The 12,634-nt window shown below is 40.3% G+C and overlaps 1 protein-coding gene and 1 pseudogene across 1 annotated transcript; both read left to right on the top strand.

Annotated features, from left to right (window-relative positions):
- Positions 1 to 397: 397 nt before the first annotated feature.
- LOC120437771 lies at positions 398 to 5,352 on the top strand (annotated as a pseudogene).
- Positions 5,353 to 6,033: 681 nt separating this feature from the next.
- LOC116334652 (putative protein TPRXL) lies at positions 6,034 to 12,018 on the top strand. The gene is made up of 7 exons (XM_039608328.1): positions 6,034 to 6,162; positions 7,083 to 7,187; positions 7,301 to 7,376; positions 9,792 to 9,975; positions 10,147 to 10,305; positions 10,532 to 10,668; positions 11,302 to 12,018. The coding sequence occupies exons 4-7, from the start codon at positions 9,801 to 9,803 to the stop codon at positions 11,353 to 11,355; spliced, it is 525 nt and encodes a 174-aa protein (XP_039464262.1). The 5' UTR covers positions 6,034 to 6,162; positions 7,083 to 7,187; positions 7,301 to 7,376; positions 9,792 to 9,800; the 3' UTR covers positions 11,356 to 12,018.
- The last annotated feature ends 616 nt before the right edge of the window (positions 12,019 to 12,634 follow it).

The following is a 12,634-nucleotide window of genomic DNA, read 5'->3' as shown; positions in this document are numbered from 1 at the left end:
TTAAATCACTAATTAATTGTTATTAATAATTAATATCAGGGGTGGGCAACTCCAGGCCTCGAGGGCCGATGTCCTGTAGGTTTTAGATATCACCCTGGGTCAACACACCTGAATCAAATGATTAGTTCATTACGAGGCCTCTAGAGAACTTCAAGACATGTTGAGGGGGTAATTTAAATCAGCTGTGTTGGATCAAGGACACGTGTAAAACCTGCAGGACACCGGCCCTCGAGGCCTGGAATTTGACACCTGTGATTGAAATAATTGACCTCTGTGGGAGCAGCATTCAGGTAGCTACGCTGCTCTGTTTTGGTACAAGGTATTGAAGCAGATAATACTGGATGAATTATATCATTAAACTTAATTAGAGCACTGTTTAAATGTGAGTTTAAGCAAAAACACGACTCAAAGGAAGTTTCAGTGAAGGTAGTAGAGGAGGGAGGGGAGCCAGGACTGACTGTACTTCCTGTCTGCTGTTTTCAGCTTCACTCACAGACTCAATGGCTTCCAGATCAGAGGAGGATCTCTGCTGTCCGGTCTGTCAGGAGGTCTTCAGAGATCCTGTTCTTCTGTCATGTAGCCACAGCTTCTGTAAAGACTGTCTGAAGAGATGGTGGAGAGAGAGACCAACACACGAGTGTCCAGTTTGTAAGAGAAGATCTTCAAAGGATGAACCACCTTTAAACCGAGCTTTAAAGAACCTGTGTGAGTTGTTCTTACAGGAGAGAGATCAGAGAGCTTCAGAGGCTCTCTGCAGTCTGCACTCTGAGAAACTCAAACTCTTCTGTCTGGACCATCAGCAGCCAGTGTGTGTCGCCTGCAGAGACTCAGAAAACACACCAATCACAGATTCAGACCCATCGATGAAGCTGCACAACAACACAAGAAGGAACTTCAGGAAACTCTGGAGCCCTTAAAGAAGAAGTTAAAGGTTTGTGAAGAAGTTCAAGTGAAGTTTGATCAAACAGCAGAACACATTAAGGTCCAGGCCCGACACACAGAGAGGCAGATTAAGGAGCAGTTTAAGAAGCTTCACCAGTTTCTAGCAGAGGAAGAGGAGGCCAGGCTGGCTGCACTGAGGGAGGAAGAGGAGCAGAAGAGTGGGATGATGAAGGAGAAGATGGAGGCTCTGAGCAGAGAGATAGCAGCTCTTTCAGACACAGTCAGAGCCACAGAGGAGGAGCTGAGAGCTGAAGACGTCTCATTCCTGCACAACTACAAGGCTGCAGTGGAAAGAGTCCAGCGCTGCCCCCTGCTGGATGATCCACAGCTGCCCTCAGGAGCTCTGATAGACCAGGCCAAACACCTGGGCAATCTGACCTTCAACATCTGGAACAACATGAAGGACATGGTCTCCTACACTCCTCTCATTCTGAACCCAAACACTGCTCATCCAAACCTCATCCTGTCTGAAGATCTGACCAGTGTGAGAGTAGGAGATGAACAGCAGCTTCCTGATAATCCAGAAAGGTTTCAGTTGTTCTGCTCTGTCCTGGGCTCTGAGGGCTTTAACTCAGGGACTCACAGCTGGGATGTTGATGTTGGAGACGGCGTAGACTGGGACTTGGGTGTGTTAGCAGAATCTAGCCAGAGGAAAGGAAATAAATGGTCCAGATTATGGGAAATAGGGTTAAGTTCAGGTAAATACTATGCACGCTCACCATCAGCTCCTGTCACTGCTCTCTCAGTCCAGAAGAAGCTCCAGAGGATCAGAGTGAATCTGGACTGGAACAGAGGAAAGCTGTCGTTCTCTGATCCTGATACTAACACACACATACACACCTTCACACACACTTTCACTCACAGGATGTTTCCATATATTAACACTGTTGGTGAGGTGAAGGTGTTGCCGTTGAAGGTGTCAGTGTCAGTGGAGCAGGTGAGTTGAGGATGATGATGTTTCTAATGTTGTTTCCTGTCAGTGAATTGAAGCTGTTAAACTGCAGCTGTCCTCCTGCTGCCTCGTTGTTCCAAAGCTCTTTGTTTCTCTTTTAGTTCTCACTGTTTCTCGAGATTGTTTATTTTGCTGGGATATAGACTGACATGTGTTGAGTGGGAGGAGCAGTTAGTTGTTGTAGTTATAAAACCTAAATAAAATATGACTAGATGAGTTTTTTATAATGTTGCCGGTTTTAGTCTTTACTAATTTCTTTTATCCGTACAGTCACCCTGAGGAGGTTTTCACATATCTGTCTATCACACTCACATGAGAAGTAATGTTTATTTGCTGTTTCTCATTTTTCTGTTATGAACTTCTTAAATCTTAGCCTAACAAATACCATTTGTTTAATTACACTACAAAAACTCTAAAAAACCTGAGATATTCCAGCAGCTAGGGCACCAGAAAATGCCATAAGGTAATTAAATTTACGAAAAACTACAGATTTCTTTTTAATTTTTACAAAATACACATTGTATTTTTATATTTACATGAAATTTTAGAGACATTTGTCTTAAATAACATATATATATATTTACGTGTCAAAACAATGAAAATACTAAGTAAAATGTTTAGGTAGCATTGTAATACAATGAATGAGGTTTAAAATTGTAGAAAATTTATTTTACTAATCAGATTTTATCACCTGGTTTAATGTAAAAAAAAAAAAAAAAAAAAAAAAATATCCATCATAAAACTGTTGGTAAACAAGTAACTGGGTTTCTAATGAAAACAATCTACTTTTCATGTTTAATTATGTCAACTGTAAAACAGGTTTGTGTGTGAAACTTAATTAAAACATCTGGCATATTTAATAGATATTTACCATTACCAAGGTATTCCACACATAGGGTTAATTGGGGTTTTTTTTTTTTTGTCAATATCCAAAAAATAGTCTGATAATTAATCCACTAAAGTGTATACTGATTTATTACAGATCTGATAAACATTGGAAGAAATATGTTTTTTGAAACATTAGCTTTACATTGCTTAATGATATCATAATACAGCTGTAATACAGGATTACTGCAGTTCAGTAAACTATATGTGGCCTTCAATAGGTAATTAATTGAATCCATTAAATTAAAAAACAAAGCATGTTCGACATTAGGCTCAGTCATTCAGTCTATACACAAATACACAGAAAAAGAAGTTCATTTTTAGATATTTCAATCAATTGCAAAACACAAATATTTATTCAAAATTTAAACAGGCACAGCTGAAGCTATTCAAGACAATGAACACAGGACACAAATAATTACCAAAATAAAAAACAGGCAATAAGTTTACCGAATGAATAACATAGAAGGACCGCACAGAGGGAACACAAAATGAACACCTTAAAGTCTATAATCAGGACTACAGTATCTTTTTACTTTTCATGTAGCTCTATAAAGTGTCCCTTTGAAGTCCTGTGATTATTGTGACTCGTGATGACAATAAACAAGACACTTGAAAGCATTGTAATTCCTGAAGTGAAATTTGCAACCTACTACATGACATCGATACCAGTATTGCGCCTAATTTTTGTGTAAATTTTAATGTGTCAGTAGTATTTTAGATTTTTCAATGAAACACCACAGCTATGACAAACTTACTTTTAACATCCCTAAAATAATTATGATGCAAACTCACTTGCACAATGCCCCTAGGCACCAACAATTCATATAATGCATCTACTGAAAAAAAGAAAAGTTATTCTGTGTACAGTATACAGGACATTTGAATAGATACATTTGTTTGAACCCAAAGAAGCATTTGTACTGAACATTCACTATTGTATGCAGATATGTAAAAAGGTAAAACCATCAGATCAGTAATTAGCTTTGCTAGCAAGCCCACTCTCCTTTCATCATTATGAGAGGAAAGCACTGAGTTAACAGTGTAATATTTAGATGACTCCTCTGTTAACCAGATGCAATATGACTGGTCACATTAAACTTTTGTTTAATATTAATGGTAAAGTTTCTAAAGGTGTGTGGAAATGTGCACTACCTCTGTGCCTGTTGCTGATTATGAATGGTCCTTTTCCCCCAACTTCAAACAAGTAAACGCTCATTGTCCTTGTAAGGTCCTCCTTCACCTAATTCAAACTAGAAATGGTCCGTTTTTATCCCCGAGCTTTTCCTTATTCCCAGGTATCTTATTAAAGCCTTTTCCTTCTCTACCAAAAGGTTAAAAATTCAACACTGTCTGCTTGTAAGTACCCAGAAACCACAATGGTCTCTTTATGTTAAGTGTGTTTTGTTACTGCATCATTGCTGATTTGAAAGTTATCTGATGTTAAAGTTAAGAGTGTGCACCCTACACCCAGGCATTAATGTTTATTGTTCAAACTAAGTAAATATGGAAATCGCTTCAAAAATGATGCAAACATGCTTTTATACTATTACTTGTGTGTAATTTTAACAGTTTTGGTCAATATTTTTAAAAGATACACAAAATATGATATAAAACATAAAATACACTATCTGCAAAATTATCATAAATATACTTTTTCACAGTTTGTTTGTATCCATTATAAAAAACAAAAACATAAATTACTATTTTGTGGTGATTTGGAGGTGCTGATTCTCATTCCCACTGCTTCACACTACGCAACGAACGGTTCCAGTACAAGCTGGAGGCCATCACCGAATGAAGCCAACAGAACCACATCATCTACGAAAAGCAGAGATGAAACTCTGAAACTACCCAAGTGAAAGCCTTCCACCTCTTGGATACGCCTAGATATTCTGTCCATAAAAATCATGAACCGAATCGGTGACAAAGGGCAGCCCTAACAGAGTTCATCAAGCACAAGAAACGAGTTTGACTTATTGCCGGCTATGCAGACCAAGTTCTTGCAAAGGTTGTCTAAGGATCCAATAGCAGTGGGCCACACAGCCCATACTCCCAAAGCACTTCCCACAGGACACTCCGAAAGGCAGAATCCAATGCTTCTCCAAGTCCACAAAAATATGTAGACTGGTTAAGGAAATGGCCATGCACCCTCAAGTTTCCTTGAGAGGATAAAGAGCTGGTCCAGTGTTCCACAACTGTCATGGCCCGGGTGAGTGCGGGAACGCCTCTGCGTGCCAGTGATTCCACCTTGGGGTGGAGCCACCGCACCTCCTTGTCATCACTTCACCTGCGAGTAATTAGGCTGCAGGCTTTTTATGACCAGCGTTCTCAAGCACTCACTGCCAGAACGTCTGCTAACTCACGTTCGTGAAGGCCGCTAAAATCATGCAGAAATCTAGTCGTAGTTCTTCTTGTGCTAACTTTGTTTTCTGTCCACACAGAAATCTTCTGGATGTCAGTGCTTCCAGCTGCTACACCTGCTGCTAAAGTAAGAAAATTAAAGCAAGACTGATTACATCAAACCTTTTACACTCTGGAGTAACAGCTGGATGACCTCCTAACACCTGTCTCCCTTGTTGCAGTGACTGTAAGGTTTCTTTTTCCTTGGCTTCATCTCACAGTTCCAGCTCTGGCTGTTACCTGGTGTCAGGTTCCCCCCTTTGGTCCGCAACAGCCCCAAGACTCCGTCATGGACGCCACTAACCTGTTTACCAAGTGATAAACCAGTGTCTCGTTTTTTAGTTTGGGTTGCTTAGCCCGTTAGGGTCTGAAGTCTCCTTCACATAGTGCCATTAAAGAATTTGAATGTTGTCTGTAGATTAACAGTGTATTTTCATTCATAGTACCTTCGTAGAAGAAGTAGTGTATGTTCATAGTATTGCGGCTAAGAGCCCGCTCACAGTATTTCGCCTTTTTAGGCGTTAAGTTGCATGTCCAGCAAGGCAACTTTAATCCCACCCCCTGTAACATATTAAGGTAATTTAGTTTAGTATCCTGTCTCGCCTTTTCGTAGTTCATAGTGGATGTATTAGGTGTGTTTTGCTCACAGTTTCTGCATCTCTGAGTGGTGTCCACACCTGAGTCCATTTCCCTGTGCTTGGCCGCTTGGCCGTGACAACAACTATGACAAAACTGTATTGCTCCTCCTGTAGCTGAGGTTCAACTAATGGACATACACTCTTTTCCAGCACGCCAGTATAGACCTTCCCAGGGAGGCTGAGGAATGTGATACCACTGTAGTTGAAACACACCCTTCTTAAAGATGGGAACCACCACCCCGGTCTGCTAGTCCAGAGCTACCACCCCTCAACACCAAGCAACATTGTAGAGGCGTGTCATCCAAGACAGCCCCATAACATCCAGAGCCTTCAGAAACTCAGGTCAAACCTAATCCACCTCAGGGACTATGGACTTAATGCATACATATTATTAAACTATGGGCTATAACAGTTGTATTGATGTATAGCAACTTGAAATGCTCCCATAAATGTCACTACTACATGTAAAAATATAAAGATAAGCTCTGGCGGACTTGGTTCTATGGTAGGTCTTAAAGGGTTAAAAGAAAAAACAGATAAACAGCTACAAAGAAATTCTAAAGACAAATGACTTCATCTAACTGTTTCCTGTAGGAAGGGTGGGGCTTTTGTCTGCCTGTACATGGGGGTTATTTTCAATATTGCACTGTAAAACTTTTGAGTTGTTTCTTTGTATGTGCTTTGTGTGTATTACTCCTACTGTGAGTTAGAAAAAGGCAAAGTGTTAGTATGTAAACGAAAGAGGTTCTTATAATGAGACCACACCTGCATCACACTCCTTTATACCTTTATGCTCACAACCAGCACACACCTGGAAATACTTCAGGTAAACACAGACCTCACAGCTCCTTTGTGCACCTTCCTGCTACAGCAGGCGGAACCAGGACCACATTAAGACCAAATCACTCTCTCTCTCTCTCTCTCTCTCACACACACACACACACACACACACACACACACACACACACACACACACACACACACACACACACACACACACACACTTGCTGTAACACAAAAAGAGAGAGAGTATTTAAATATAAAGTCTGAACATTAGTCACTCTGTCTTCGGTGTGTGTTAGGAGGGTAAAGGTCCAGCTGGCTTATTTTCCTACCTGGAATCCATGGTAACGTCATAAAAGCACGTCAATAATTAATATGGACTTTTGTGTGTGCGTGTTTTCAAAATTTTCCTCACACACACACACACTCTCTCTCTCTCTGTTATTACAGTGTAGGTGTGTGTGTGTGTGTGTGTGTAGGGAGGGAGGGAGCAGAGCAGACTTTGCCCTGCCTGCCGGAAACTGTCACTCAGTCGCCACACCACCAACGACACTGCGAACAGCTGAGGAACTTCACACCAGCCAGTGAGTACAAACTGGGAGAACTGGAAGGAAAGATTCACAGCTGGGGGCGAGGGGGGACCACATTTAATGCCTATGTGTCACTGATCCCGGCTATGTTCAATCTGAGCTTGCAGGTCCAGCTCAGAGGTCAGTCATGTGACTGAAGGCCTCGCCTGTGACATCACAGCAGGGCCAGTGTTTATATATGAGGTGAAAACACTAACACACTTCTGTATGAGAATATTATGGTTTATCAAAGTTGGGGGGAAAAGTTTTCATGGGCAGTGTGATCGCTTCTACCTGTGGGTACTCTGCTGTGTGAACCTCCAGATGACTTAATGGCAGTCGCTCCAGGAAGTATCCAGAGCCGCTCGTTTGATCTTACATTTCCCACTGCAATATTTTAAAGTATTTTATTTACTCTGTTTTAGAAAGAAAATAATTGATTGTATGTAGAAGACTGATTTCTGGACTGCATCCATAGACTGAGGAGCATCACACAGGCACAGACAGACACCTGGTCATTAGTGCTGAGTCCAAGTACAATCCAAGAATTTCACTCACAGACTTCTTGAATGGTCTGTTAGTACAATTAACTGCACAGCAGACGTATTATTGATCATGTAATCAATTAAAAACGATATGCTCCAACAGCAGGTCTTTGATGTAGCCACTGTTGAAGTGCATTCGACCTGCAATCTTCTTAATGTCCAATAGGGGGCGACATCTGGGGTCCGATTGTATGGAAGTCTATGAGAAAATAAGCCTATTACGCAACTTCTCTCTCGCCTCAGTAAACACTTTCCTAGTGAGTTTATGGTCTCAGTCTCTACTTTCAGGCCTTAGCAAATACAACATGGTGTTCAGTTTGTAACTTACGGACCCCTTAGAGGGATAAAGGATTGAGTAGGAAGGATTTAGAGCATGGATAGGAGCATGCAGTGTAGGAATGCCCTGGAGATTAGAGAAATAAAAGTCATTAGAAACAATATAGAATAGTGAGTGAATATATTGGACAAAGGCAGCAGAAGGAAAAGAGGAAGACCTCAGAGGAGGTTCATGGATGTAGTGAAGGAGGGCTGTTGGTGAGGTAGGCAGATCGCCATGGTGATCCCTAAAGGGAGCAAGAAGAAGAAGAGTATCTCTCATTGGTTTCTAAAAAGTCTGTGGCACTAAAATCAGGCAGCTTTGAATCTCGCCTAGAAGTCTTTGCACATCAAGCCGTTCTTCAACAGTTTTTGTGGAGTGGTGCAGCCCACTGACCTGATCTAAGTGCATGGTGAATGCCCCAAGCTGAACCCCTGTATCTGTTGCTGTTGTATTTTTACAATGATTTCCCCATACCTCTACACAATAAAGTAAATATGAAAGAATTAAAGAACAAAAGAGTATATAGAGACAATTATAATCTAGAACCTGTTTATTATTCTCTTGGCCTTCTCCTCCTGGACATTTTTTTAATCTTCCATTTTAAGGTTGGACATAGTTTTAATTTAATTGTAAATTGATGAAGCAGGTTGTTCCCCTGCACCTCAAATTATGAATATTATGGAGTATAATTTTGTGAGGCATGTCACTGAGTCTATTTTCTGTAGGACACCATAGATCTGGTTTTCTCACATGGGCTTGTCTGTGTGAAAGACCTTCCCATCACAAAACATACTTCTGTCTGTTTTGTCTGTGTCTGTCTTTTAATATAGAGCTTACCCTTCCTAAACAGTTATTCAGTCAGCATATTATCATCCAGCATGCCACTGAACTTTATCAGATTTGTTTAATGTTAAGTTAGAGTCAGTATTGGATGCAGAAATGTTTGTTAGAGATTTTAATGAACAGACAGGCATTCAAAGAGCCATTCCTCTGGATAAATGAAGGTTGTCTGCAGTTAGAAGGTCCAAACCACCGAATGAAAAGTGCACAGGCTTCATGTGAAAGAATGCAAAAAGGGAGTCTGCATATTTTATCAGTATTATATTGTGCAGTAAAAGAAATCTTAATGTCCTTTTAATAAAAATAAGCTGACAGGTATCTCCTGCTTTTTCTTACTTACTTGTGTTCCTTAACAGGTGTTCTCTAACATTTATTACTTTTATTATTAAAAATAAACTGTATTATTTATTTAGTAAATAAAGTAAGAAATGCTTGTGAAAATGCTGTACCTTCATCTGCTCACTCTGTTACTGATTTTTCTTCTTTAAATCTGGATTGTTTTCAAAACCCTGTTGAGTATCACTGATCTGACAGACAAAATGAATCTTTCATCGAGCCCTGCAGGTGTGCTTCCCACATCACTGTACATAATGTTTTTAATTCAAAAGGCCAGAAAAAATCTCACCTGGACTCGTCCTCACCTGAACATTGCAGTTTGGTATCCAGGCCGTTGTTTCTTGTCAAAGATTTGAGAAAAGCCAGGTTCTGTCAGAGGTTTTTTTCCTGTTAAAAGGGAGGGGGTTTTTTTTCTCAGTGTCCCGTTGTGTTATTGTTCTGGTCTTTACCTTACAATATAAAGCACCTTGAGGTGATGCTATATAAACAAAATTCAGTTAAATTGAAAAAATATCTGTGAAATGTTGTTTATAAGTAAATGTATATACTAAAACTTCACTAAAGCTTGTCTCACTGCAGGTGTTCATCATGAATTCTTCAGCACCACCTCCTCCATCATCATCATCATCATCACCGGCATCAACATCTACCTCAATCAGAGCTGGGAAACAAACCCAGCTGAACTCCTCTTCATCTTCTCACCCTACTCCTCCTTTTACTCTGTCTCTCGGAAGTCCTGAGCTGCAAGCAGAGTTTCTAAAAGGTAAAAGCCCATCTTCCAAGGTTCAATCTTGTGTTTATGGATAACTGAACAGAACCTGAAACAGAACCTGAGGGGCCCAGGTGGTCCTGGGTTTCTACCACAAAAGAATTGCAAAACCCCAAATCCCAAGCACAAACAGCCACAAATGTCTTCTTATCTTTGTCTTTCCAGAGTGTCGGAACAAGTTTAAGACTCACAGCGACGACGGTGAATCCAGCGGGGTTTCCTCCACCACCTCCCCTGTGGCCTCCCCCTTCAGCCTCACTCCTTCCTCCTCCCCCTCCAGTTCATCATCCACCTCACCATCCCCTGGCTTCAAGGACAGACAAGGTGAGCCGGCTGGAAGTACTGTCCTAACCTATGTGAAGTGACTAACTCGCCCTGGTGGAGAGGACCCATTAATAGAAAACATATCTCTGAGAGACTTTGACGAGCTGTTACTGGTTTATTGTGCTGATGTAAAACAAACAGGATCCACTCTTGGGTGTTGCATTTTGTGTTTTAGAGATTTCGTTGGAGCCATATGAAAACTGAAATTTGTTTTGTCTTCGTTCAGCTCGTCTGTCACTGTCACTGTCCAGCCCCGAGCTTCTTTCTGAACTGAAGGAATCCAAAAACCGCTCCCTCCGACACGTCCCCGCGCAAAAGGGAATGACCACCGTTTTCTCAGGGCGAGGAAGAGGATCAAGACAGGTGAGCAGAAACAAAGGTTCTCCGTCTGGCTCTCCAGCTTTCCTTCTTCTCATCAAGACTACAAACTCTGCTTATTAAAACCTTACAACACAGCAGCCATGATGTAAAGATTCAGAAACATGTTAAAGCCTTTATTTATTTTATCCATCCATCCATCCATCAATCCACCCATCCAACATCCATTTTTATAACATTCATAAACAATGTGTGAAACGATGACACTGAGAAATTTTGTTGATGTTTAAAAAATATCTGATCACCTTTAATACTTTGAAAGGCAAATCTTTCCACTGATGTATTTCAGTTGCTCCATGTAGTCCTATTTTGATTTCATAGAATTTGAGATGCTTCTAGTGGCTGACGGTTCTGAACTACAGACAGGCCAGTTTAACAGCTTTACTCATTACTACAATTTGATTTAGCATCGTTTTGCTAGAGTAAGAAAGGTGTCGTCTGGATAGCGGCATATGTTACTTCTAAACCTGCAGATATGGTTCAGCACTGGGGCCATCCAAAGAGTGACTTCCAAAAGGAACCAGAGATGTGTCGGTTTTCTGAGACAAAGTTAAATTGGAGGGATAAGTTTAAAATAATTAAATGATCTGAATTAAATTCTTTAATTTTTCTTTTCAGGCTGCTGACTCCACTACACCCACCAAACCAGCCAATCCGAGGGTTTCTCGCTGACTTCATGAGCAACGTGTCAACCAGACTATGAACTCTAATTCTCCGTATTAATTATTTAAATACAGTGTCACAAGCTAAATGTTATGAATGCTGAAAGTGTAAAAACTCATCACCCTCGCCAGTTCCTGAACCATGTAGAAGACCCTGAAATAAAGTACAGAACAAGGCTCTGCAGATTTATATTTGTTCACCAATTAAAAATGTTCAGTTCATTTTTAGAGAAAGAAAAAATCATTAATTTAACCAAACATCTGGTTATGCAGGTTGGAGTGTGGACTTCAATCCATGACTTTGTTGTTGCTGGGTTATCTTGTCTTACCACTTAGAGTTCTGAATACTAAAGCTCAAAGCTATAAGGAGTAAAAGCTGATATCCAAGAGGTAAATGTTGAATCATGTAATAGTAATTAAGGAACTTGCGTAGCTATTGCTGTGGATATAGCTCAGTGGGGAGTGTCTAAAGAGCAGTTCTTGAACTTTTTCTCTCTTGACCACTGTTTTTTCCCCAATACTGATTGGTAGATTAGGATGCCACTTTGTCACATATCTTTAAAAGTTGTATTATTCATATTAGACGTCAGGGTTTAAAACACTGGAGTAAATGTACTGTATGCAATCCTTTCAATCAAAATGTTCAGTCTTCAATTAAAATGTCCATTTCAAAGACTTCTTTTGCTGCTTCTGTGGACCAGAGATCCACCAATCAGCACTGAGTGAAGATAGGCTTTCAGGGGTTAGGATTTTAAGGTTAGCTGTCTGTTAGACTTCACTGCATCTAACTGCAATCCCTGACCTGACTCTGACAGTTTTGCACCATTTTTAGTGGAATTTTCTAACCAATAATACGCTCCTAAGCAATTAACTGACACACTGTCCAAGAAATCTATTCTCCAGGTTTGTGAGAGAAATAGTTCTTTTGTGGATGCTACTCAACAGAATGTCTCTGTGTGATGCAATTAGAAAAATGATATATAGAGCTGGCAAAAACACTAAAATCAAGGCTTCAAAGCTATAGGCAACATCACCTTGGCTACACCTGTATTTAAATTCATTATTTTGACTCCAGAGCCAGGCCGGGTCACACTTTTCTGTAATACCAACTTGTAACACAGGATGGTGTAGTAAGACAGTGCACTGAATGGAGGAAATACTGGTACTAGTTTAAGACAAGTACTGCCAGTTAACGCCACCAGCACTAACTCGCAAAAATAAAGAAGAATATTCTTAAAGTAAAAAGATAAATACTAGAGCAAAAAATTGAGTCATTTTCCTGACAGTTT

Source organism: Oreochromis aureus, linkage group 3 (assembly GCF_013358895.1).
Source record: "Oreochromis aureus strain Israel breed Guangdong linkage group 3, ZZ_aureus, whole genome shotgun sequence".
NCBI classification, from domain to species: Eukaryota; Metazoa; Chordata; class Actinopteri; order Cichliformes; family Cichlidae; genus Oreochromis; species Oreochromis aureus.
This window is presented reverse-complemented; position numbering and strand designations above follow the sequence as displayed.